Genomic DNA, 24,317 nt, shown 5'->3' with positions numbered 1-24,317 from the left:
TTGTAGCCCACCTGGAACTTGTTTACATCAGGCTGACCTCCAACTCGAGATCTTTTTGGCTTGACTTCCTGAGTGCTGGGATGTTAGATTCTTCAGATGAAAATTTCAGTTCTTCATTTTTTCGGTACTATTGTCTGATGTTTGTGTGTCAGCTGCATCATCAGTTCTCAATCCCAATCCCTGCTTTAACTGCCCTGCATGCCTTTGGCTAAGTCCCACTGTCACCGTCATACAGTGATGTGTTTGGCTAAGTCTCATCAGGACTGGTATTTTCAGAATTTTCCAATGACACCCTCCCTACCCCCTTCGGATTATTGGGTTATGGTTTCTTCCCTTAAATACCCCTTCTCCCAGCTACTTGGTCGTCGAACTCCTCTACCTCTGCGTGGGAAATGAGTTTCGGCCCCAGTGCACTGGTTCATGTCCTGTCAATAAACCTAGTGTGATTGCAGCAAGGACAGTCTCTCATGAGTTCCTGGGGGCTCATGTTATCCGAAGACTTGAGTGAGAGTCTCCCTGCTCTGGAGGTCTTTCACTCCCATAATCCTTCCTCTCCTTCTTTCACAGGATTTTCTGAGGTCCACCTAATGTTTGACTGTGGATCTCTGCATCTGTTTCCATCAGTTGCTAGGTGAAGCCTCTCTGATGACAGTTGGGCTAGGCAAAAATCGATGAGTATAACAGAACATCATTAAAAATCATTTCATTGACTACTTTTTTTATTAGTCTTATTTGGTTCTATCTTAAGTCTCTGAGCTATTCCACCTCTGGGTTCTGGCCCTCTAGGTATTGTCAGTGGTTGGCTCCCTCTCTTGGTATGGGTCTCAAGCTGGATCGGTCATTAGTTGACCACGTCCATAATTTCTGTGCCACCTTTACCTCAGCATATCTTGTAGGCAGAACAAATTGTAGGTTGAAGGTTAAGTGGCTGGATTGGTGTTACAACCCCTCCACTGGAAGTCTTGCCTGGTTACGGGAGATAGCTGGTTCAGGCTCCATATCTCCCGGTGCTAGGAGTCTTAGCTAGGTCACCCTCATAGATTCCTGGGAGTTTCATTTCACTAGGTTATCTCATCCCAGAGATGCCCCTAATTACAGTTGTCTTTCCTGGTACTCTTTCCATCCTCCCCCGATCTGATTCCTCCTGTTCCCATGCCCCCCCATACAGGCCCCTTCCCCATCCACCTATGATGTCTATTCTGTTCCCCTTACAGTGAGATTCATGTATCCTCCCTGTTACTTAGCTTCTTTGGGTCTGTGGATTGTAGCATGCTTATCCTTTATTACTAATGCCCACCTGTAAATGAGTACATACCATTTTGTCTTTCTGGTCTGGGTTACCTCACTCAGGGTGATCTTTTCTAGTTCCATCCATTTGCCTTCATATTTCCTGAGTAATACTTCACTGTGTAAATGTACCACATTTTCTTTATCCGTTCTTCAGTACATGCCATTTGTACTAGTCAGGGTTCTTTAGGGGAACATAACTGAAATGTATGTATGTATGTATGTATACATATATATGGGATTTATTAGAGTGACTTACAGGCTATGGTCAAGCTAGTCCAACAGTGTTATCTACCAACAGAAAGTCTCAGAATCTGATAGTTGTTTGTTCCACAACCCTGGTATCTTAGTTGGTCTTCAGTACACACCAGAATCCTGAAGAAGTAGGCTCTAATCCCAGTGATGGGATGAACTTGCCAGTAAGAGGAGGGAAAACAGACAAAGAGAGTAAGCCTTCTTCTTCCATGTCCTTTATATAGGCTGCCAGCAGAGGTTGTGGCCCAGGCTTAAGGTGGATTGTCCCACTTCAAAAGATCTGGATTTAGGGTGGGTCTTTCCATTTCAAATGGTTTAATTAAGAAGAACCCTTCACAGGTGTACCTGTCCACTTGTGTTTAAGTTAATTCCAGTCCAGATGTAGTCGAAGTGATAACCAAGAATAACCATCATACCATTTATTTTTTCTGAATTTGATTCAATCTGGGTGTGCCGCCTGTTCTCTTGTAGTGAAAGTCAGAGTTTGCGTTCTTGGTTGGAATATTCTCTGATCAATTTCAACTCCTCCTCAGGACGTGTTAATTGTGGTGACTTTGACTAAGAAATATCTGTTTTGTTATGTAATTCATAGCATCCCTTGTTTATTAGTGATCAGTCTGAGGGGAAGTTGTCTCCTCTGAGTATTCTGTGTCTGGAATCGCTTACTCCTACAATTGATTTGTTCATACTTGCAGGGGCGAACAGCTTTGCACTGGTCCTGTAATAATGGCTACCTTGATGCAATTAAATTACTGCTAGATTTTGCTGCTTTCCCTAATCAGATGGAGAACAACGAAGAGAGGTAAGCCATGGATTAGAAGGAGAGTGGGTATAGTGTTGTTCATCTTACATCCTTCCTTTCCAGTGAGGAAAAAAAAACCTCAAGTTGAGATATTGGTTCAGAAATAGGAAGTATACTCATAAGGAAATGTTGTGCCAGGCAGTCCTGAGCCAGAGGAAAGAGCCACATCTCCATGCAGTGTTCACTTAGAACCATGGGAGTTTTGCACTTGCTCAAAACTTTGGGTACTACATATAGCAGGTTCACATTTGCAGATTGGGAAAAGGACCTTCTTCAAGCTTGTACCTAACATATGGTCCTGATGGACCAGGCCTAGGAATTCATCTAGGCTACAAGAATGAGTTACATATTCAAATTTTTTCTATTAGTGGTGAAGATATAATTCGTTTGTGGACAAAAGGCTGCTGTCATGTGTCTGAAAACATGGAGAAGCTGAGATGGAAGCTGAACATCAATAAATACTCCCTTTTTGAAAAATATGGTTCACAGAGATATGCTAGGGTTGCCACTCAAAGACTCTGGCCCAATAAAAATGGTTCAGACATGGTGGGGGTGTAGCTCAGTTTCAAATGCCTGCCTTCTGTGTGCTCAGCTCTGGATTCCATCCCCAGTGTGGGTGGGAAAAGGACCAGATACAAAGGGAAGCCTAAGCAGGAGAGACTCCGGATCTTGGCTCCAGTAAGATTCTAGTAAATTGAGGTAGTGACTAAGTTTATGACCAGGCTTCTGAACATCTTCCAGAGTCTTTATTTGTTAGAAAGAAAACTGAAGGTGCCTCTCTTTAAATTCCAAAGGAAAAACAGAAGGGAAAGAGAAGAATCTCCCAAATTAGGGATTTCTTTAAGGAACGTCTTGGCCAGAAAGATGTCTCAGCAGGTAAAAGCACCGACTGCACAAGTCTAATGTCCTGAGTTTAGTGTGGAGAGAAAGCCAACTCCTGAAAGTTGTTCTCTGACGTCCATTGTGCCATGGCACACGCTCCCCACCTTCACACACATGCATCCATGCAGCAGCAGCAGTCAATTAATTAAAAAGAAGTTGCTTATTTCCTAAAGCCAATCACAAATCTATTAGTGCCTATGGAGTTTAGAAGTGATTAAAAAGAATAATTTACTCTAACAATGTTTATTTGCTGTCTTTGTAAAGAAACAATGAGAACGTACTGGAGAGAGTGGCTGTACCCGAGCCTGTGCCCTGTTTCCCCAGCCATGCACTTCGATAGATACATGTCAGAAGCTGGCCCTGCAGCTTATGTTTACTGACATTCTGGTTTGGGCATTCTGCTGAACTTGTCAGCCCATTCCCGCGTGGCAGGTCCAATTGTGTGTTATCTCTTCTCAGTGTCTACATTGTTTCTTGGCTGGTTACCATCAGTGTAGTGCTAATTTCTACTTCTTGTGCATAGGCACTAACCAAGTGATGTTCCCCAAATAGACATCATTTCTGCCAACCTCTGCTGTCTCTCGGTCAATAACCACCTGACAGCCACTCTCTCATGTCAATGGGAATATTCACAGTGCTTGGATGTTGCTAAATGGAACTTGGGATAGAATGGTAATAACAGCACCATGGTGAGTTGCTTAAACACTGAACTTCAGTCTTGAAACCTGGCTAGATATTTAGACTGTGTCTCTCTGAAGCTAAGATTGATTTGATTAAAAATTCTAATTTGAATAAATCAGTGATTAAAAGAAAACATGGTTGAGACAGAGGAATTGTGTTATATTTTACTAAGAAATTCCTGCTAATTTTGTTAACATAATGATCCGTGTGGCTATGCCTGTCTTATGTACAGACGAATACTGAGACACATAGACAGGACTCCACAGTTTACCTTAAAATACTTAAACAAAAATTAAAAGGAAGAAATTGAAAGAAGTAAACATGGACAAAAAAAATCATTTCTGGTTCTTAAGTTTGGGTTTCGAAAATATGGAGAATTATTATTTTTCAATATTTTATACTTGAAATATCTCACAATGAAAATATAATTTTTTCATAATAAAAATATTTAAGATGTTAAGTTTTAATACAGAGACAGCCCTAGAGATCTGAGTCTCCCCTGTCTTTTCCCCTCTGTTTTATGGATGAGGAAACAAATCCAGACAGAGAAGGTCATTGATTACGCAGGGTCACACAGGTTCCTCATTCCCAGTCCAGATTTTTTGTGATAAACACTACATTTCAATACAATTTCAAAGATTGTTAGGCTTACTGAATATACATGTTGTGTGCAAGTTGATTGCACAAGCAATTCTGTTCTACTGGAATGTATTCAATAGTTGATAGAAGAAAAGGTTTTACTACACTGGGAGCTATTTGCTATTAGGTGTAACCTATATTTCGTACAGACTGTTTGCATAATTGTCAGCAAGTTGCTTAACTTTCCTGGGTCTCTATTTATGAAATGAAGATATTGCATTTAGTGACTTGTAAAGGTCATGCCACATTACTATCCTGTGTTCAGTGACTCTGATAATCTCTTCATTAGTGGATGTACAGTCAGAAGAGAAAATTAGTTCTCCTGAATTTACAGAACAACATCTACTCATAAATGTCATTTGAGGCTGCTTATTTATGACCCTCTGTTCCCCAAGCACTAGTGGCAAATTGAGGCATTCTGAAATGACCGGGTTTTTTTTTAGCTGTTGGAACTGTAGTAAAGAAACCATACTTGAATCTCTGACCCACCCAACATAGCCTCTGAATTCAGTTTTCTTCCTGAAGCAACCAGACCACCCTTTTTTCTGAAAACCTTTTCCTTTTATGCTGTACTGTAACTATTAAGTAAGTTTTGAAGAGAGATTTTTTTTTCAGTCGTCCTGATGTGATTTTCTGAGTCTAATCTTCCATCCCTATAACCATCTCCTTTCCCACTTAAGCCGCTCATGGTTTATGACTGCACCGACTACCTCAGTCGCCCTGTGGGCTCGACCTCAGTGTGTAGTTGTCACTGGGTAACTCTGAGCGTGGGCTCTATGGAAGTGTTCATGGCAGGCTAATGCAGCATCATAAACCCTGCTGCAGTGTGGGTCCTGAGCAGCAGCTGGCATGCAGGGACTCCTTCTTCATGCTGGACACAGGTCAAGCCCCTTTCCAGTCACCATCCACTTTCCCCAGGCATTTCTTTAGCAGATGAGGACAGCTAAGACCCCAAAAGATCAAATCTTTAGATCTTTAGATGTTAGAAGTGACATTACTGCCATCAGCGGGAGATTATTTTACTTCAGTCATTGTTCTTTTACTCCATCTCAAGTCTTCAAATATGCACTGTTGTGGAATGTTAGCTACAGATGCGTTATGTTTGCTTATGCTGTGGAATATTTGATGCAAAGATGTGTTGCATTCTTTTATGTTGCATTTGTTTAACTCTGTAAAGCTGTGTTACTTTGCTGAATGGCCAGTGACTAGTCAGGAGAGAGAAACAGGCAGGACCGGCAGGTGGAGAACAAAAGAAAGGAGAGAGGAAAAGGAGGAGCAAGAAAAGGAGAGGGAGAGGAGGATGCCAGGGGCCAGCCACTCGGCCAGACAACCAGCCACAGAGTAAGGAGGAAAGAAAGACATAGAAACTAGAGAAAGGTAAAGGCCCTGAGGCAAAAGGTAGATGGGATGATTTAAGTTAAGAAAAACTGGCTAGAAATAAGTCAAGCTAAGACATTCGTAAATAAGTCTCTGTATATTTATTTGGGAGCTGGGTGGCAGTCCCCCCAAAGAGTAAAAGCAACCAATACAATGTATCATTTAAATAACATACTCATTAATCTCTTTTAAATGATGGTTTCCCTGTAATTTTTTATTATTTAGTCACATTTACTAGTCTGTTATGATTTTTAAATTTCATATCACTATTTTAGAAAGGACTTCCTGTTTACTGTTAGAGTCTCCTTCAGTCTTTCATGGATCTTCCAGTGCCTGCTTGGTTTCTGATGTGTAGACCCTTGCTCCATCTACACTATTCTGGTGTATGAAGCAATATACAAGTCTCTCTTTAGATTGGCATGGTCACATATACCTTTAATGACTGTGTGGAGAAACCCTATCTCAAAAACAATCCAGATCACCTGCAGTGACTTGCAGAGACCGTCTGTATCATGGAATCAGTCTCCCCTGTCTGGAAATAGGCCTCTTCTCATAAGCACCAATTATCAGTAATTACAGAAAAATAATTCAGAGACCCTTTTAAAACAGGTGTAGGGAATCAGTTGACACTTGGGAGAAAGAGAAGGAGTCATGTATTCTCGTAGCCTCTCGCTCAGCAGTTCTCAACCTGTGAGTCACAACCCCTTTGGGGGTCATATATCAAGTATCCTGCATATCAGATATTTACATTACAATTCATAACAGTAGCAAAATTACAGTTAGGAAGTAGCAGTGAAATAATTGTATGGTTGGGGGTCACTACAACATAAGGAACTGTATTAAAGGTTCACAGCATTAGGAAGGTTGAGAACCACTGCTCTAGTTGGTGAGCCAGCTCCCAGAGCCCAGCTACACAAAAATGAGCCTGCAGCCTCTTGTGTTGTTTTGTTTCTCCATAGAGAAAAAAGGAGAGCAGGGAGGTTGGGAAATAGCCGGTGGTAGAACGAGCATCTTTCTACTAGATGCTAGTAGAGTTTTCCTGTGCCTTGAATCACAGTCCGTTCAAAACCAGTCTTCCTCTTGCTTCAGGTACACACCCCTTGACTATGCATTGCTTGGTGAGCGCCATGAGGTGATCCAGTTCATGCTGGAACATGGTGCCCTGTCCATTGCAGCTATACAAGACATTGCTGCCTTCAAAATTCAAGCTGTCTACAAAGGATACAAGGTCAGAAAAGCCTTTCGAGACCGGAAGAACCTCCTCATGAAGCATGAGCAGCTGAGAAAAGATGCTGCAGCTAAGTAAGTGTGAGCCACACAGGTCACTCTCAGCTGAGAAGGGAAGCCAGGCAAAAGGTGGGAGGGGCCGGAACTCTCTAGGTGGATCAGTTCCTCTGTCACCTTCTTGCTCTGCCTTCCCCTCTGTCGTCCAAGGACTGGTGGAAGGAAGAAAGCCCAACCTCCATCCATTACTCCTGCTAGATCCATCCCTGTTGTTCTAGTCACTGCAGCCTTGACAGGAAGTTAGGGTGAGATTGCCACCTCGAGCAAGCTACCAAGAAAGAACTTAGCTTCTTGCCTCTCCTGGCAATCCAGCATGCGCGCGCGCGCGCGCGCGCGTGTGTGTGTGTGTGTGTGTGTGTGTGTGTGTGTGTGTGTGTGTGTGTATGTGTGTGTGTGTGTGTACAGGTGCACATATGTTCATGCTTGTAAAAGCCAGGGAACAACCTCAAGTGTCTTGCTTTAGGTGCCATCCATGTGCTTTTTAGAGAGTCTTAAAAGTACCTGAAGCTTGCTAAGTAGATTAGCCTGACTGGCTGGTTAGTTGTTCCCCAGGATCTGCCTGTGTCACCTCCCCAGCAATGAATTACAGGTATGTCATGTACCATATGCAACATTTCTTTTTTTGTTTGTCTATTTGTTTGTTTGTTTTTGAGAAAGGGTCTCCTATCTAGATCAGATGAGCCTGGAACTCACAGAAAACTGCCTGCCTCTGCCTCCTGAGTGCTGGGAATAAAAGTGTGCACGACCACCTGTGCACCTCCCTGTAGAGGGAAGTTTCTGTCCCACCTGGCTCCGCAGCCATTCAGTCCCAAAGAAATAGAGGCGCCATTTGTAAACAGAGGTTGTGCTTTTGTTTCCTGGCCACCCAGACCCAAATAATCACACAGAGACTATATTAATTACAGTACTGTTTGGCCAATAGTGCAGGCATATTCCTAGCTAGCTCTTACAACTTAAATTAACCCATAATTCTTGTCTGTGTTTAACCACATGGCTTGGTACAGCATTCTCATCTTGCTTCCTCTGTGTTGGGGTGGCAACTGCATCTGGCCTTTCCTTTTCCCAGAATTCTTTAGTCTGGTTGCCTCACCTATACTTCTTGCCCAGCTACTGGCCAGTCAGCATTTTATTAAAACCAATACAAGCAACAAATCTTTACAGTGTACAAAAGCATTATCCTACAGCACAGACTATGGTAGTTCAACTTGTAGCTTTGGACCTAAGATGTGAAAGTGATGAATTCAGGATTCAGAAACAATACCATGGCATTTGATATCTTCCTAGTACGAGACTCTCATATCATTGAGCACTGAGTTTCCACTCCCACAGCCTTCTAAAGCTGTATGGCGCCCCACGTCACTAACTCTAGTGTTCACTGGTTGTCTTAGGATATTTGATGTTAGCATGATGTGTCCAGAATGTGACTCTGTTATGAGCTGAGTAGTGTCAGGACATGCTGCTTTTCCTTGTTTGTTTATGACCATGAGAAAGAGTTTCTTATGTGTTAGACTCAATAAGGGATTAAAACAGTAATACAATAGAACCACCCAACAATAGAGCATAAGGAAAGCTACCAGAATCTGGTTTCTTTCTCTCCCAAAATATGTTTTTAAACCTTTTACTTAACAAAAGCCCTCTGTGGCAAAGCTGAACTTTTAGCATTTCTGCCCCTGTGCTTCAGAGGCATCAGTGAGCATAAGTACTTAAACAAGCACTGTGGCAGTGATCCTCAGACTCAAGGTCGCCCAGGTGGCTCAGATCTAAAACTTGGGAGATGGTTGTCTCTTGAGTTTTCTCACTGTTCTAGAGTTTTAGTCCCCGGCTCACAGTAGGAAGCAAAAACTAAGGGAAAAAAAACTATAGAAACTACTGCATTTCCTCCTGCTGATGGTCCCATAAATTCCAGTTTAGTATGTAAGACTCTTCCTCCAGAACTCAGTCATGGGGCTGGAGAGATGGCTCAGCAGTTAAGAGTACTGGCTGTACTTCCAGAGGACCCGGGTTCGATTCCAGCACCCACATGACAGCTCACAACTGTCTGTAACTCCAGTTCCAGGGCTTCTGACACCGTCACACAGACATTCATGCACACTAATGAACATGAAATAAAAATAAGTTATAAAAAGGGGGAGCACTCAGTGGTAGAGCATTTGGCTGCAGATTTCAGTCTTACACACCTGAATATGAAGTGCAGCTCTGCAAAGGCTGCGTGGCTGAGGCTGTATGTCCTCAAAACGGGTTGTCTTCACTCCAACCCATACTCCCTTCCCAGCCAGTAAGAGGGTGGTAGTGTAGGGGACAGCAGGATGCAAGCCCAACCTGATCAAGACAGCGTTTCTCTCCGGTCCGCAACTTCTTCATCGGTGATAAGTGAGAAGGTAGACTACATGATTTGGGGCATTCTTCGGGTCTGAGGAGACTCCCAGGTTTTCACTAGAGCCTCTTCTTCCTCTCCCAGAGGGACCCCAAGTGAGGATGGACATACTGTTAAGTCAGTGCAGAGCTAGGGACTCAGCACTGTGCAATCTCCTGTATAGAGAATACATTTTATAGCACTGGCATCCTTAAACAAGCATTGTACTTCTCAATTTTTTCTTTTCCTAACATGTACTTCAGTATCCTAGTCCAGAGGCCTGAAACAGAAAGGAAATTTTAGAAAATGCCAGACCACCTCTCTCTCTCATTGTCATTCCAATGAGGTCCTCTACCATGGAAGAAATTTTTGTTTTTAATTTTTAGCTTCTGAAGTTAACATTCGGGGACTCTTTTGAATGGTCGCTAGGCTTGCTTGTGATCATGCTACAGCTTAACAAACTGGGAAAGCTACAGTGTCTTCTACTGTTCCTCATTTACAGACACTCCTTCATTGGTGTCAGTGTTAGAAGCTGAGTTCATAGCATTCAACTCATCCTTGTGTGACTCCACCTCCCCACTCACCCCACCTCCCCACTCATCCATGTGTGAACCCCACCTCCCCACTCACCCCACCTCCCCACTCATCTATGTGTGAACCCCACCTCCCCACTCATCCATGTGTGAACCCCACCTCCCCACTCATCCATGTGTGAACCCCACCTCCCCACTCATCCTTGTGTGGACCCACTACCTTCCACACTCATTTTTATGTAGACTCCCATTGTAGTGGTTTCAGTAAAAATGACCTCCACAGGCCCATAGGGAGCAGCACTATTAGTAGGTATGACCTTGTTGGAGGACTTGTCAATGGGGGTGGGTCTTTGAAGTTTTATGTGCTCAAGTCAAGCCCAGTGTCTTTCTCTGTGTGTGTGTCTCTCTCTCTCTTCCTTCTGCCTACTGATCCAGATGTAGAACTCTCAGCTACCTCTCCAGCACCATGTCTGCCTGCCTGCTGACCTGCTTCCCACCATGATGATAATGGACTAAACCTCTGAACTGTAAGCCAGCCCCAATGAAATGTTTTCCTTTATAAGATTTGTGGTGGTCATAGTGTCTCTTTACAGCAGTAGAAACCCTAACTAACACACCCACCCCCTGCACTCAGACTGTGTAGACCCCACTCCTACACTCAGACTGTGTAGACTCCACCCCCTGCACTCAGCACTGTGTAGACCCCCAGGAGAAGGTCTTGGAGACTGCTCTCATTTTCATTTTAACTCTCAACAGGTATTTCTTAAGTTCTGAGTTGTTGCTTGATTTGCCTTTGAGATTTTGAGAGATTTTGATTTCAGAAATAAAACCCAGAATTCTGCTGCTGAATCTTTAATGAAGATGTGTCAGACACATGCCATTATCTCAGTGTCCATTTCTTATTTACATGTTTGGACATGTTTGGAATCACGTTTGCAAAGTGAGCAGGTGAAAGGGACTCATTAAACATGCAGGAAAGTGATCTCTAAATCATGGTGGAGAAGTTGGGAGAGACGAAGATTACAGATATACTTTCTAAGAGGTACTTTAGAAAATCCTATTTAAGAAATACCCATACTAATTTAAAAGCACTTCATAACTCATAGGGCACTATGTTGCTGCCAAAATAAACATACTATAATTTCCCTGCCAGAGAATACAGTGGAAATCAGACTTAGGTGGAGCCTTGTTATGTCAATCACCCATCTTCCTTGAAGCCTCCTTTTTATAGGGTTTTAGTTCACTCTCATTGCCCTCATTCTTCCCTCCTCCATCTTTTGAATTGTACCATCTCCAGACTGAGCTCAACCCTACTCTTCTGACTTCTGCACATGCTATACTGCATTCCACTAAAAAAAAATGTGCCCATTATTAGAAATTAATTTAGAGTCAGACTAGTAGTTCCAGCTACTCCAGAGGCTGGTGCAGAAGGGTCATATGAATCCAGGACTTCAAGACCTATGTAGGCAACATAGATATCCCAAAAAAATATTTTTAATTAGATCACCACTCTAGAAAACCCTTAATCAGCCTCACACCATTGTCCCCTATAACTCTGATCCACTGGGCATTTCCACTTTGCCATGCTTGGTTGCCTGACAACACATCAGGTCACCGGCACACCACTTTGTACTAGCTGTCGTTCTTGAGTACCTGTGTTGTCTCCAAGTCGCTTTTCTCTCCATTACAACCCCACAACCTTTGGGTTTGATGTTTGGGCATTTCAAACTTTCTGTTCTTTCTCACTGACCCTACTGAGAGACCTGAGCTTCCTTCTGTCTAGTGTATGAGATCACCTTATAGAGTTACACAGATAAGTCCTGTCTGACCACCTAGGCAAGTTCTTGGGATGCTTAAATTCTTTGTACAAGGAGTTCTGTGTCCTCCAAAAATATGAAATAATAGGGAATGTTGTCTCTCCCAAGACAGTACATTCCATCAATGAGGTTTGTGTCTGACACTTCATTTCTTTCTTGTTAAATTCTGTTGGTTATATGTATGTATATGTGCCTGTGTCTGAGTTTGTGCTTATGAGTACAAGGGCCCTCTGAGACCAGAGAGGCATAGGATCCCCTGGGTTTGGAGTTATAGGGGGTTGTGAACTTCCTGATTGGGTGTTCAGAATCAAACTCATATTATCTGCAAGAGCAGTATATGCTTTTAACTGTTGACCATCGCTCCAGCCCCCTGAGGGTGTTTTTTCCCTTGAAGCTACCCCTTAAAGCCAAAGGGAAAATTCTAAATGTTTTCTCACACACTCTGAAGAATGCTTATGACACTCCCATCCCTGTCCTTTGGTTTGACAGAAGATCTTGTTGCAGCCTGCTCCCCTGTACCCCCCAGTTCATCAGATCCTCTTCAGGGCTGGGCTTTGCAGCCTGCTCCCCTGTACCCCCCAGTTCATCAGATCCTCTTCAGGGCTGGGCTTTGCAGCCTGCTCCCCTGCACCCCCCAGGACATCAGCCTCTCTTCAGGGCTGGGCTTTGTGTCCTGCCCTTTTGCTCACACAGTCATCTATTCCATGAGGAGTTACTTCTGTGGTCTCCTTCGTGCAACCCAGCGCCTCAGAGCCTCAGAAGTTTCTTTAATCAGGTGGGCTGCAAGGTTTTAGGAATGCCCTCGGAGCATAGACAGCATTTCATATGTCAAGAATATATATTCATTTTGGTGAAAGAAGAGTTACAGATTTTTTACTCTCATTATCAAAGTGACTGGTGAGTCATGAGAGATTTTTTTACCTGGACTGAATGTCTGAGGTCCTTCCAGCTCTAACGTTCAATAAGCCAAAGGTCCCAGACACGCAACATTTTCTTACTCCCTGGAGAGGACGTTAAAGACCAAATATTACTCCACCTGTTATTCAGAGAGAGTGAAGGGATTGAGGCTGACAGACCCCAGACACTGAGCAATAGCAGCCGGAAAGGTTACAGCCAAACCTCTGTCTCATGCTGTAGTCAGGTCTGCTCACTGGAATGCTCCAGCGGGAGCTCAGTTGTCATCTCTCAGGGTACTGTAGAAGGGAAATTTGAAATCACAGCAAGAACTAGAGATGTCTTCTCAGTCAAAGCCTGGGTGAGAGCAGGGCTGCAAGTCTTGCTCATGTTCTTCCCTTGGACCAGAATAACCTCTTTCCACTCTTCCCTCTTCTGACATTCTTCATGAGAAGTCTTTCCCTGCCTCTGTCTAATTAGCGTCCACCTCCTGCACCTCCTTATCTCTGTGCAGACACCTCGGTTGTAGCCATCGTCCCCCCAGACCCCTCCGTCTGCAGGAGGATGCGGATCTGCTTCCCCCACTCGACCATCAGTTCCTTAAGAGCAGGGATTGTGTGTTTTGTCTTCATATCTTTGGTGCCTTACAACATGTGGCATACGGCAAGAATGTAATAAATAAATATTCTGTAACTGCCCTTGCAGTGGTTCCGAAATGTCTCATTTGGCATTCTCTAGAGAGCTGTATAGTCTTTTCCCCCATCTCATGTGTGTCCGTGGTATGTGTGTGTAGATATGTACTCCTTAGTGCATATATGGGGGTCAGCTGATAACTTTGAAGGGTCAGTCTTCTCCTTCTGCCATCATGTGGGTCCCTGGGATTGAACTCTGGTTCTCAGGCTTGCATAGCAAGCACTCTATCCACTGAGCCATCTCCCCGGTCCTAACCTTTTGAGATTGTGGCATGACATTGTTATACACAATTGTGTTTGACCACATTCGTAGCTATCCTGAAGTGCAGCCCAGTGGCTACACGTTGCACATGCCTTCTATGCCTTAGTTTCCCCCTTTGTCAGAAGGAATCACTGGGCAGTGTATTGGTTACTTCTGTGCTGCTGTGACCAAAATGACCGACAGAAACAGCTTAAAGGAAATACAGTTTTGGCTCATGGTTTCAGTGCAACCCATCCTTGCTGGTGGGTAGGGTGTGATGGTGCATAGCAGCCCACATTATAGCAGCCAAGAAGTAGGGAGAAAGAACAGAAAAGGGGGGAGCAAATATAGCTTCCAATGCCCACTTCTAGTTACCTGCTTCCTTCAGCTCGGCCCCACCTCTACCTTACAGCTCACTGCAATAAGATCATCAAGAGAATGATCATTCATTAGACCAGAGACCTCAGGATCTAACTGTCTCTCAAAACCACCATCACAGAATGCTCAGAGGCATGCTTTACTGGTGTTGGTTATATTTAATCTGGCCAAGTTGACCGTCCAGATGAACCACCACAGAGCAGACAGTCTTTGGCGGTTTCCATTCCGGTCTGTGAGTCTCAGCAAGTGTACCACCAAGTAGGACTTGCATGTCCTACTCAAGGCAGCGCATGCATTTACAGGCCGCTTATCTTCACAGTGGGCTGGGGCACTTACGTATTTAGGTATCTGGTTCTCCGGGCCCTGCATGTTGATCAGTTGCAGCTCAGGCCCTGACAGGTTTAAAGAGCACCAAGACTTGGCTCTGTGATGTGCCAGAAGATGGGATTGTGATTTCTTCCCCTTTTAGAGCCAAGATGCTGATAAGTCTTATCCCTGTCAGATCTAAGGGGACTGACTGGGGAGAACAGGATTCAATACCTTTCTTATCTGTGACACCTGGAAGATTTAATTTAAAAAAATGTATCATTTCCTAAAAACTTCATATTTTTACACCCAAAGCTGGGTTACATACCCTCATGGGTATGTCATTTGAATCATGATTAATAACAACTCAGGGTCAGAAATTGGGATTCAACCTGAATATCTGAAAAGCAAAACAGCCAGCCACTGGCTCTTACCTCAACCTCCGTCCAAAATGGCAATCCTGCCTCCTGGAATCTCAGAATGAGACTGTATCTGAGAGCTGTTTTGCCCCGTTTTATAGGGCAAATCCTCTCTAGGGCTGGGATTAAAGGCAAGCACCGCCTAATCTAAGGCAACTAGTGTGGCTCCTGGGATTAAAGGTGCATGTCATTATGGCTACTGAGATTAAAGGTGTGTGTTACTGTAACCTGGTCTCTAAGGCTGACCAGTGGGACTGTTTTACTCTCAGATCTTCAGGCAGTCTTTATTTATTAAATACAGTTGAAATGCCACTTCAGTAATTTCTTCTACTTCTGGATATTTAGTTCTACAAAAATAAAAATAAAAGACTTCTCCAAAGAAGTCCCCAGAAAACAGCCTGCTTGATGTTTATACATTCTGATCACTTTGTCAGGCTGCCTGCCAGTTGTTAAGTGACTGACCTCATTGGAGGCCGGGAAAGTCTACGGTGACATCATTTGTCCCCTGCTGCATAGAGGCTTCTTGAGTTAAGTAAAGATGTTTGGTTTCTTAAAAGAGAAATGACTGCTCAAAACATAAAGTCTCATTTATCACCTGCAAGCCCCTGTTACTGTCATGGAGATCCATTGGCAGTGCCAACCCAGACAGCCTCACCCATGTGTCTATGGAAAGGGCCAGCACTTCTCTGTTCATCTGCATTCTATGAAGAGGGGGCTGCTTCTCCCTGCCTAGGTCATTTAGCAGAACTCACCAGATGTTTCTTCCTTCTCCTGAGATGTTACCCATGTCTCAACGCTTGATAGCACCTGTCTATCACCTTGAGTGGCATTTACTAGCATCTATGTGGATGCCAGTCCTCAATTATGGCAGCTGCCCTGCTATTCTACAGCAGCAAGTACAGCACAGTCCAGTGTCAGAGTTGGCAGAAGAGTAGCAAAACCAGAGCCAGTAATACAGGACTTATCTCAAACTACCTGGCCATGCTCTTTGTCATGAGACTCAGTGGGCTCCCAAATAGAGGCTTTTCCACACAGACGGGCGCTAGCCAGGGGAATGTAGCGGGTTGACACGGTTTAAAATCATCCGTCAGCTGGGTCTTTCCTGTCCCTTGAAATCTAAATAAGCTTCACTTCAAACCAGTCAGCCCAGTCTGAACTCTGCTTGGGAGCTCAGGACCTCTACTCTGGCCTTGATGTTTGGTGTCCTGGCCCCATGGACTGCCAGGATGCTTGTGAAAGAGCCTGCACTAGTGTGGCAAACCCTGCGGTGGTGACATCACAGAGAGGCACCTTTCATTCCCATAGTCTACCATGCCCACGAGGCTCCCCCTCTTCCTTAAACCTAGTTGCTGCAGGACAGACCAGAGAAGCAACTAGAGTTGTTACCCGAGCACTTGTAAGAAATGCAGAGCATAGAATCCAGATTAATCAAAATGGGTAATTCACAAGATCCCAGGTGATTTGGCCAGTTAACTTGTGAGGAGCAAGGACCTAAGTCCTTTTCTGTGCTTCTCCATGGGGAGCTGCCCCTTCCTCTGCATAGCTTCTTGGACCTTTCTCTCCCCTCCCCCCTCCTCTTGTGTTACTTCAGCTCCTCCTTCCCCCTGAGGTGATGCTAGCAGATCTGCCTCAGCAGGCAGCCCCAGAACTAGCCACCATCTAGGTTTCTCTACCAGCCCTCAGTCCTGCCTTCAAGCTTCCTCTGAAGATTCTGACCTCAGCTATTGTGATATACCAGCTTTCCATCTCAATAAGTAAACCTCCAAGACTGTAAATACCCCGTCTCAGAGCACTGCTGCGTCAGGTCCGAGGTTCTGAGCTCTAGCACAGGGCTAGACATGGTCTGGCGCATGGTGTCTGACAGGAGAGCGGCTCAGCTGTGCCCATTTGCTGGCCAGCTGCAGAGTAGGCATAGACATCTTCCAAACTTCCCAGCATGGCTTCTCTAGACCACTCCCTCATCAGTCTGCTTTTAGTGGACTCTGTAGTAGTGACCAGATTCTCTCCCTAAGGAGTAGTGTCATCTGGAAACTGATACACTCTGGGGTCAGCACAGCAGGCCAAGCCAGGCTCCGCCCTTCCATCTCTGCCCACCAGACACCTGCACACCTGAGCACTAGAAGCTTGGAGCACAGGTTCCTCCACACAGAATTCACCACTTTTATGCATGCACACTACTGTAGTATTTCTTCTATAGTAGGCTAGGGTTATCTTTTCTTAGTTGCCCCTTTCTGAGTAGAAGATTCCCCAGCGTAGACCTGAGGTCTGCAGTCTTCATTCTGTGTCCTCAGTGCCCAATAGAAAAGATACTCAGAAAAAAAGGGAGGGGGCCTGGAGAGATGGCTCAGAGGTTAAGAGCACCGACTGTTCTTCCAGAGGTTCTGAGTTCAATTCCCAGCAACCACATGATGGCTCACAACCATCTGTAATAAGATCTGGCGCCCTCTTCTGGCCTGCAGGGACACATGCAAGTATAATGCTGTATACATAATAAAAAAATAAATCTTAAAAAAAGAGAGAGAGACTCAGGAAATTTAGGATCTTCCTTCCTCTTTCCCTAGAATCCCTTCAATTAGTGGCACTGGTCAGATAGGTCCTGTTCTTAGCCCCTCCCCATTTCTGACCTGAGCCAGCTCTCTGGGAGACTGTGAACTGGCTTGCCTTTCCTTGCTGCTGGTCTCTGGGCCTGGCCTCTGCTCCAGGCTTCTTTTATACTGCTGCTCAAAGGCTGAGCTGAGCCCCCCCAGTGCACTGCTCATGTCTGGCTTTTGAAGATCACCACAGGGGCCCAACTTGTGAAGGATTTTGCTTGGCTTCTTGGCTAGAGCTTTGAGATTGCCTGTAAGTAACTCTTCATGTCATTTCCATTTGTGACGGTCTTTCTTTACAAGCAGAGCTGAGTCAAGGCAGTCCCTGTGGTCTCGGTGGCATTCTGCTGTGCTTTCTGGAGCAGGAGAGAAAGGAGTGGAGTTTTGGTTAGTTCCAGGGCCACGTGGTTGGTAAATTACACATTCTGGTAACCTAGTTTGGCTGTGTATGTCTCAGCAGCGCAGAGTGATCTGCCTGATGGTTTCAGGCTGCATTCTGTAAGGCCTGGCTCAAGGAGGTGGTTGTTACTACACTTAGAGGAGAGGCCCACCATAGGAAGTGTTTATCCCCATAACCATCCTGTGTAACAGCTCCTCCCAACATTTCACTTCATCTTGAAGACTCTCAAGCAGTTGAGGCTCTTTTGACTTTTTCTTCTTTGGCTTTGTTTCCAGAAAACGGGAGGAGGAAAACAAGAGGAAAGAAGCAGAGCAACAAAGAGAGCTGCAAAGCACGGACCCCCAGCCCCACATCCTCCCCTGTCCACCCAGCCCCCAGAGCAAGGCCAGCAAGCAGAGTGCGACCCCTAGCAAACAGCCACCTGCTGGCCACACAGTCCAGGGCGCTGACCCAGAGCACAGCAGGTCTGCAGGTCAATGTCCAGGCAGAACTGCCCACAAGGATTCTCCCTCAGACCTTCAGGGAACAGCCTCCAGAAAGCCAGATGGTAAGTGTGCCCTGTGCTGTCCATCGCCAGCCCATAGAGCAGGCTTGGCCAGGCAGTTAGTACGGCAGGTCTGAGACCTGCTGCAGTGTGGTCTGTGGTGTTGGTTTCTTCTGGTTCTCAGTCTTCTCTCTCTTCTTGCCTTGCTGTCGTTTACTGGAACACTTTGGGATTCAAACTAATCTGTGGGGGTTTTGAGTATATTTCTTTGATCTAGTTTTGGCACTATGGCTCTGCGTATTGCATTTGTAACTTTCTTCAGTCTGCTAACAGCAACATGTTACCACTGAGTGAAACATTCAGATTACTCTTTCACTAGGTAGCCGTCCCACTTATAGTATCATTGCTGGGGCTACCCACATCAGGTTGCTTAGAATCCCCTGACATTCCAGCTCCAGAAGATCTGACTCTGTCTTCTGTGCTTCATGGGCGCTTGCATTCACATTTACATATCCCCACCCACTGACACACACTTACATATATGCACATGTGTATATGTGCATGCATGTATATATATGTAAAGTATATATTAAGTATAATAATATGGAATAAATATATTAGTAATATATTAAGTATATACATACTTAATTTTAAAAATAAAATAAACCTTTAAATAAATACCATTGTCAAAGATCTGATGTTATAATTTTTATTTCAGTCATCTAATATAATTTATAAAAGTCATGAAGAAAGCTAATTTAGATACACATATTTCTGTCCTTCTGTTGTTATCCCTTCGTGATGCTCTAAGATTCCTACTCCTATCATTCTCTTTGTGGTTGAAGAGCTCTCTGTCTGTAAGGTCTACCACAAGCACAGTCATGGCATTTCCCTTGTTTTAAGTTTGTTATCACCTTCTCAAGGAGTCACACCTAGACTCCATGCTTGGCGGTTCTCTTGTCATATTGTGTCACTTCCTTCTGGGTTCCTTGGTTTGAGCTGAGAAAATGCACATTGGTCTTCCTTGGGAACATTCCTGGGTAGTGTGCCGTTCCTCTGTTTTCAAGATGCTTTCAGTATCCTTAGTTCTCAAAAGTTTATCTCACCATGGGTTTCTGTGTTGTAGTTCATCTGGTGCCAAGAGTCCCCAAGACTCTTTGATGTGGTCAGTTGCTGGGAGAAATATACAGGATTCGGGAGTGGAGTGTCCTTAGAGTTGTGACATACGTTACAATACCCACAGCAAAACCAGCAAAGGAAAAACTTCTCCATGCAAAGGCTCTGGGAAAGTTACACACACACACACACACACACACACACACACACACAGTTTTAGTTTTACTTCAGCAGCAAATTGTAATGACCAGTTTCACAACCTTTTTTCTTCCAGAAAACTCCCTTGAGCCTAGGAGGTCATGATTTTACAGAGGCACCTCAGCTTAGAGTATACATAATTCTAGACTCCCGGGAAAGTAGGTATTTGTCGTGGACCACAGTGTTTGCACAAACCAATCGAAGCCATTTGAACTGCTCTCCTAAGCTAGAAATTAATGAGAGCCTCCCAAAAGTTACAGACTAATGCTGATAAAAAGCAAATATCTTAGTATAAATTATTATGAAAAGTTCTCTGAGGTCTCGCTGTCACTTAGTCACTTGTTTGGGCAATCCAGTCTGTCTCTCTGGATCTCAATTTCCTTAGCTATAAAATGGAAGTTATGGATAGAAAGAAAACATTCCATAGGATTTATTCTAGCTCGTGACCTATAAATCTTTACTAACTGGTTCTGGTATTAAGCCAAACTGTTAATCTCACCATACGTAAAGGACTAAACATTTCTGGGATTCCATTCAGTGTCCATGTGTCAACCCCGTAAGCCTCCAGTACAGTGCCCACATCGTGGGCACTGATGAGCTGCCAGGATGTGGCAGCCATGTTAAATTCTTTGTGTTCTTTCTTAGGACCCTGTCAGGTGACATTTTCTCTGTTTCTGTATGAATGAAAAGTACTTCTTCTCTGATCCAACCATATCATCCCTCTGAACAAGGCCACACTTCCATGTTCTGTGCTCCCACCCCTCTCCTAGCCTCTCCTATACATCAGTGTCACTGTTATTCCTGGCGACTTTGTCTGCTTTTCCCACCAGACTGCAAGATCTGTAAATACGGGATCACTGCTGTCGTCTACCGCTATATGACACGCCACACCGTTTCCCAGAATTCTATGACTTACCAGTTCCTTTGCAGGTTTCCAAAGGCCTTGTCCTTATGGCTTCCCTCAGACAGAGAGCAGACTGAATTGCATTGCCTTAGGCATGCCTCACGTGTTCACTTGGGATTCCGTGACCCTGTCACTTGTCCTTCCCGTCTTCCAGCAAGCTAGACTGGCACCCTGCACAGTGTCCTAGGAAACAAAGCCAACACTCCAAAGCCTCTTTAGAAACAGGCTGTAGAATGCACACACCATGCTTGTGGATCAGTGAGAGTTATGGGACCATCTCAGATTCAATGATGAGAGGAACTGTTGAGTAGTCTGTCACATCTCCACTTGGGGCACAGCTTGTTCACATGTTTCTGATATAAGAAGTGGTCTTACTCCTCTCTCAGACCCCAAATCTTATCCCAACGATCATATCAGGCTTGAAGTCCAGATGTGTTGAAGGTTCCCAGAGTGGGACTCTTCCAAATCAAACATATAAATAAATGTGTTTATTTATAAATATATACAAATAAAGATGTATTCTCCATGTTCCCACATGTCTGAATCCCAGCCGCAGTGTGAGAACAGAATAGCCACATCTGATGGTCTTGTTCAGGTGGAGTAGGAGGCACATCCGGCCATAGTCTTTACTGGGCATGTGCTGTAAAAGAAACCCATTTCTCTGCTCAGTTCACTGAGTCATGCAAGCATTCATTTAGCAGAGAAGCTTTGGAGCCCACACTGTACCCCAGCAGTGCTGAATTAGCAGGCAAAGCTGAGAACCACGTCACCATATTCTCTCCTCCAGCAGTGAGCACAGCACTGGTTACCCAGGAACGTGAGCTCTGACTGACCCTGGAGCCTCAGGTAGACAGTGCTGTGCTGCTGTGCTGCTCTCCAGACAGTGTGAGGGCATGGGCAGGGCCGTGCACATCAGCTCATTCTAGAACACTCTGGCATGGTGGTGCTGCCGAGCTAGCAGCTGAGCTGTGAATGGACAGGGTCATGAGAGGTGGCCTCAGACCTCGAACACTACGCACTTCTTCAGCTTCCGATCAGCATTTCTTCCGTCCTTTAGTCACACTGCGTCTAGCTGGACTTCTCCAGGGGACACAGGGCTGTGGTTTTCAAGCCATGCATGGTTTGGACCAGATTATGGTATTTGCTGTTGTAATATATTCCTTCTATTATGTGATATATGGAGTACAGCCTGCAATAGAAGAGTGCGTGTGTGTGTGTGCGTGCATGTGTGTGTATATGTATATATGCATAAAACATTGCACACAGGCTGGACCCAGAGGCATAAACCTATTACCTTGGCACTCAGGAAGCTCGAGTAGGAGGGTTGCCTCAACTTTAATGGCTCAAAGGTGAAGGTGCTTGCCTCCAAGTCTAACAACCTGCTTGGGACCCAGAGGGTAGGAGAGACTTGACTCCTTCAAGTGATCATCTGACTTCCACACCTTTGCCTTAGCATACACTGCTGCATATTCTCTCTCTCTCTCTCTCTCTCTCTCTCTCACATACACACACACACACACACACACACACAAATAAAAATGTAGCTAAAAGAACATTGCCTGTTATAAAACACCATGCTTTAGTTATGTCTGGACAGTCATGAATGCATGTACATAAGGGATGTACATTAGGTCACAGTTATTTCTTGGTATAAACCATTGTCAAACAAGTCTGAAAGTTACTGTTCTGGAACAAGTCTGAGATAAGGGAATTCTTGCTCATTTGAAAACAGGAAGTGACACCCCTACTATGGCACTTTTCTGAAGAACTAGATTCAGATATGCAGATAGGGTCTCTGCCTCCCCCCAGAGCTGAAGGACGGGAGGCTGATGACGCCGATTGTGCTGGAAGGAAATGGAGCTCCCATTTCACAACTTTGACCCTATTCACCTGCCCAAGAGGCCACAATACAAATGGGGGAAGGTAGATGCTATCTCCGTGTGGTTCTCTGGAAGCCCAGCATCACTGGACAGAAGACACTACAGCTCACATTGTCGGGTCACAGTGAGAAGGGCTGGACTTATGTAACGGGAGCAGAAAGCACACAGCTTGAGATGGGAGCACCCAGCAAGTGGGAAGCACCGGCTGCCACTCGGGGTCAGAGAGATGGCTGCATGGGACTGGAAGGTCCTCGCAAAGAGTCAGAATTCAGGTTCCCAGCACCCACATTGAAGGGGGCTCACAACTCCGGGTACCTGAGCCTTTTCCTGGCCTCCTTGGGCACTGCACGCATGTGCACTGCACCACTCCCCCACTCTCACCTTCCCCGCATACGAATAATTAGAAATAATTTTTTTTAAAAAAACACAAAAAGGACCAAGAAGCTGAGTATTGAAGAAGAATAAGCCCTAGCATGTCTTAGCGGGTGATTTCTTTCTTCATTCTGAATCAGTTCTTGCTGTGGTGTGTAATGTGTGCAGAACGCGCTGGCTGAATGGATCTGGGCTACATGTGAACTCTGTCTTAGGAGGTTTCTCTTGCTGTTTTAAACACATGTCTAAAAGCAACATAGGGAAGGAAGGGTCTATTTCAGCTTATACCTTTCAGCCCATCTCGGATGGGCATCAAGTTCTATACATGTGAGACAGAACTCAGTGCAGGAACTAGGAGACAGGAATGAAAGCAAACAGCGTGGAGGAACAGTGTTTGGCTTGCTCATCTGCTTCCTTCCTTCCCTTTCCCTTTGGCTTTTTGTTTTTTGACACAGGGTCTCTCTGTAGATCAGGCTGGCCTCGAACTCAGAGATGCACATGTCTCCGCCTCCCAAGTGCTGAGATTAAAGGTATGCACCACCAATGCCCGGCTTCTCATCCTGCTTTCTTATACCACCTGCTTCCAGTTGGCTGGGGCCTTCTCCATCAATTAGCAATCAAGAAAATGCCCTACAGATTAGTCTGCAGGCACTCTGATGACGGCATTTTTGAGGTTCCTCTTCCCAAGAAGCTCTAGCTTGTGTCAAGTTAACAACAACAACAAAAACCTTCCAGGACAGACCCCACCACTCGCTGGCTGTGTAGCATGAGGCTAGTGACGTCTTCAAGCCTCAGGGTCCTAATGAGACAGGAGTAGAATGCAGTATTCACCTCCATAATCCCAGCATTTATAAACTGAGGCAGAAGGGATCACCAAAAATTCAAGGCCAGCCTGTCTCAAATTTAAAAATTGTAAATTAAATTTAAAATAACAAGGGAAGATAATGCCTTCTGTAGAGCAGTGAACATCATGTTGTAGCCCATGTGCTTATGTAGCACTGTGCTTATGTAGGCTGTGGGGATGGAAGCAGTAAGGACCACGCAGGCAGTGGTGGCAGCTTGGAGATTGGAGAATCCACAAGAGTAGAATTGCCTAGGGGAGGTGGATTGAGTTCTTGTTGGGGTAAATACCAAATGCTTTCTCTTCCTCTGGGAATCTGGTAGGAGTGTCTCTTCACCTGAGTGCGTCAGGCCCGTGAAGGCACTGTTGATGGATGGTGTCAGGGAGCGTGGTCTGTGGAGAGGGCAGAGGTGAGACAGCTAGCAAGCAGCCATGGGGGACACATGCTAGCTTTGTGAGAAACTGCCACACTGCCTTTCAAGTGGCTGTGCCGTTTCCCTCTCCAGCAGTGAGTGGCAGGAGCTGTCCCACCGGCTCTGCAGTTGCCCATGTTCCTCACAGTGCTAACGGGTAAGCAGCAGTACCCATCCACTGGGAGCCATTTCCCACCTTCCCACCTCACCCCGTGGGAAAATGTGCTTTTATTCTGGATTAGTTTCTGTGCTTACTTTGCACAATTGAATAGATGTAGGAG

At 44.9% G+C, this 24,317-nt stretch overlaps 1 protein-coding gene across 3 annotated transcripts in view; it reads left to right on the top strand.

The window, feature by feature from the left end:
- The window catches only part of Invs (inversin), a 160,992-nt gene that overhangs the window by 124,953 nt on the left and 11,722 nt on the right, over nt 1-24,317 (top strand). For all 3 annotated transcript variants that reach the window (XM_087897127.1, XM_087897129.1, XM_087897128.1), the window contains 3 exons: nt 2,238-2,344; nt 7,013-7,225; nt 18,104-18,375. In XM_087897127.1, the coding sequence (XP_087753253.1) occupies nt 2,238-2,344; nt 7,013-7,225; nt 18,104-18,375 (592 nt within the window). The remainder of the gene's footprint in view (nt 1-2,237; nt 2,345-7,012; nt 7,226-18,103; nt 18,376-24,317) is intronic.

Source organism: Myodes glareolus, chromosome 16 (genome assembly GCF_982192425.1).
Source record: "Myodes glareolus chromosome 16, mMyoGla1.1, whole genome shotgun sequence".
NCBI lineage: Eukaryota > Metazoa > Chordata > Mammalia > Rodentia > Cricetidae > Myodes > Myodes glareolus.
The sequence above is the reverse complement of the archived record's forward strand: the minus strand, read 5'-3'. Positions and strand labels throughout refer to the sequence as shown.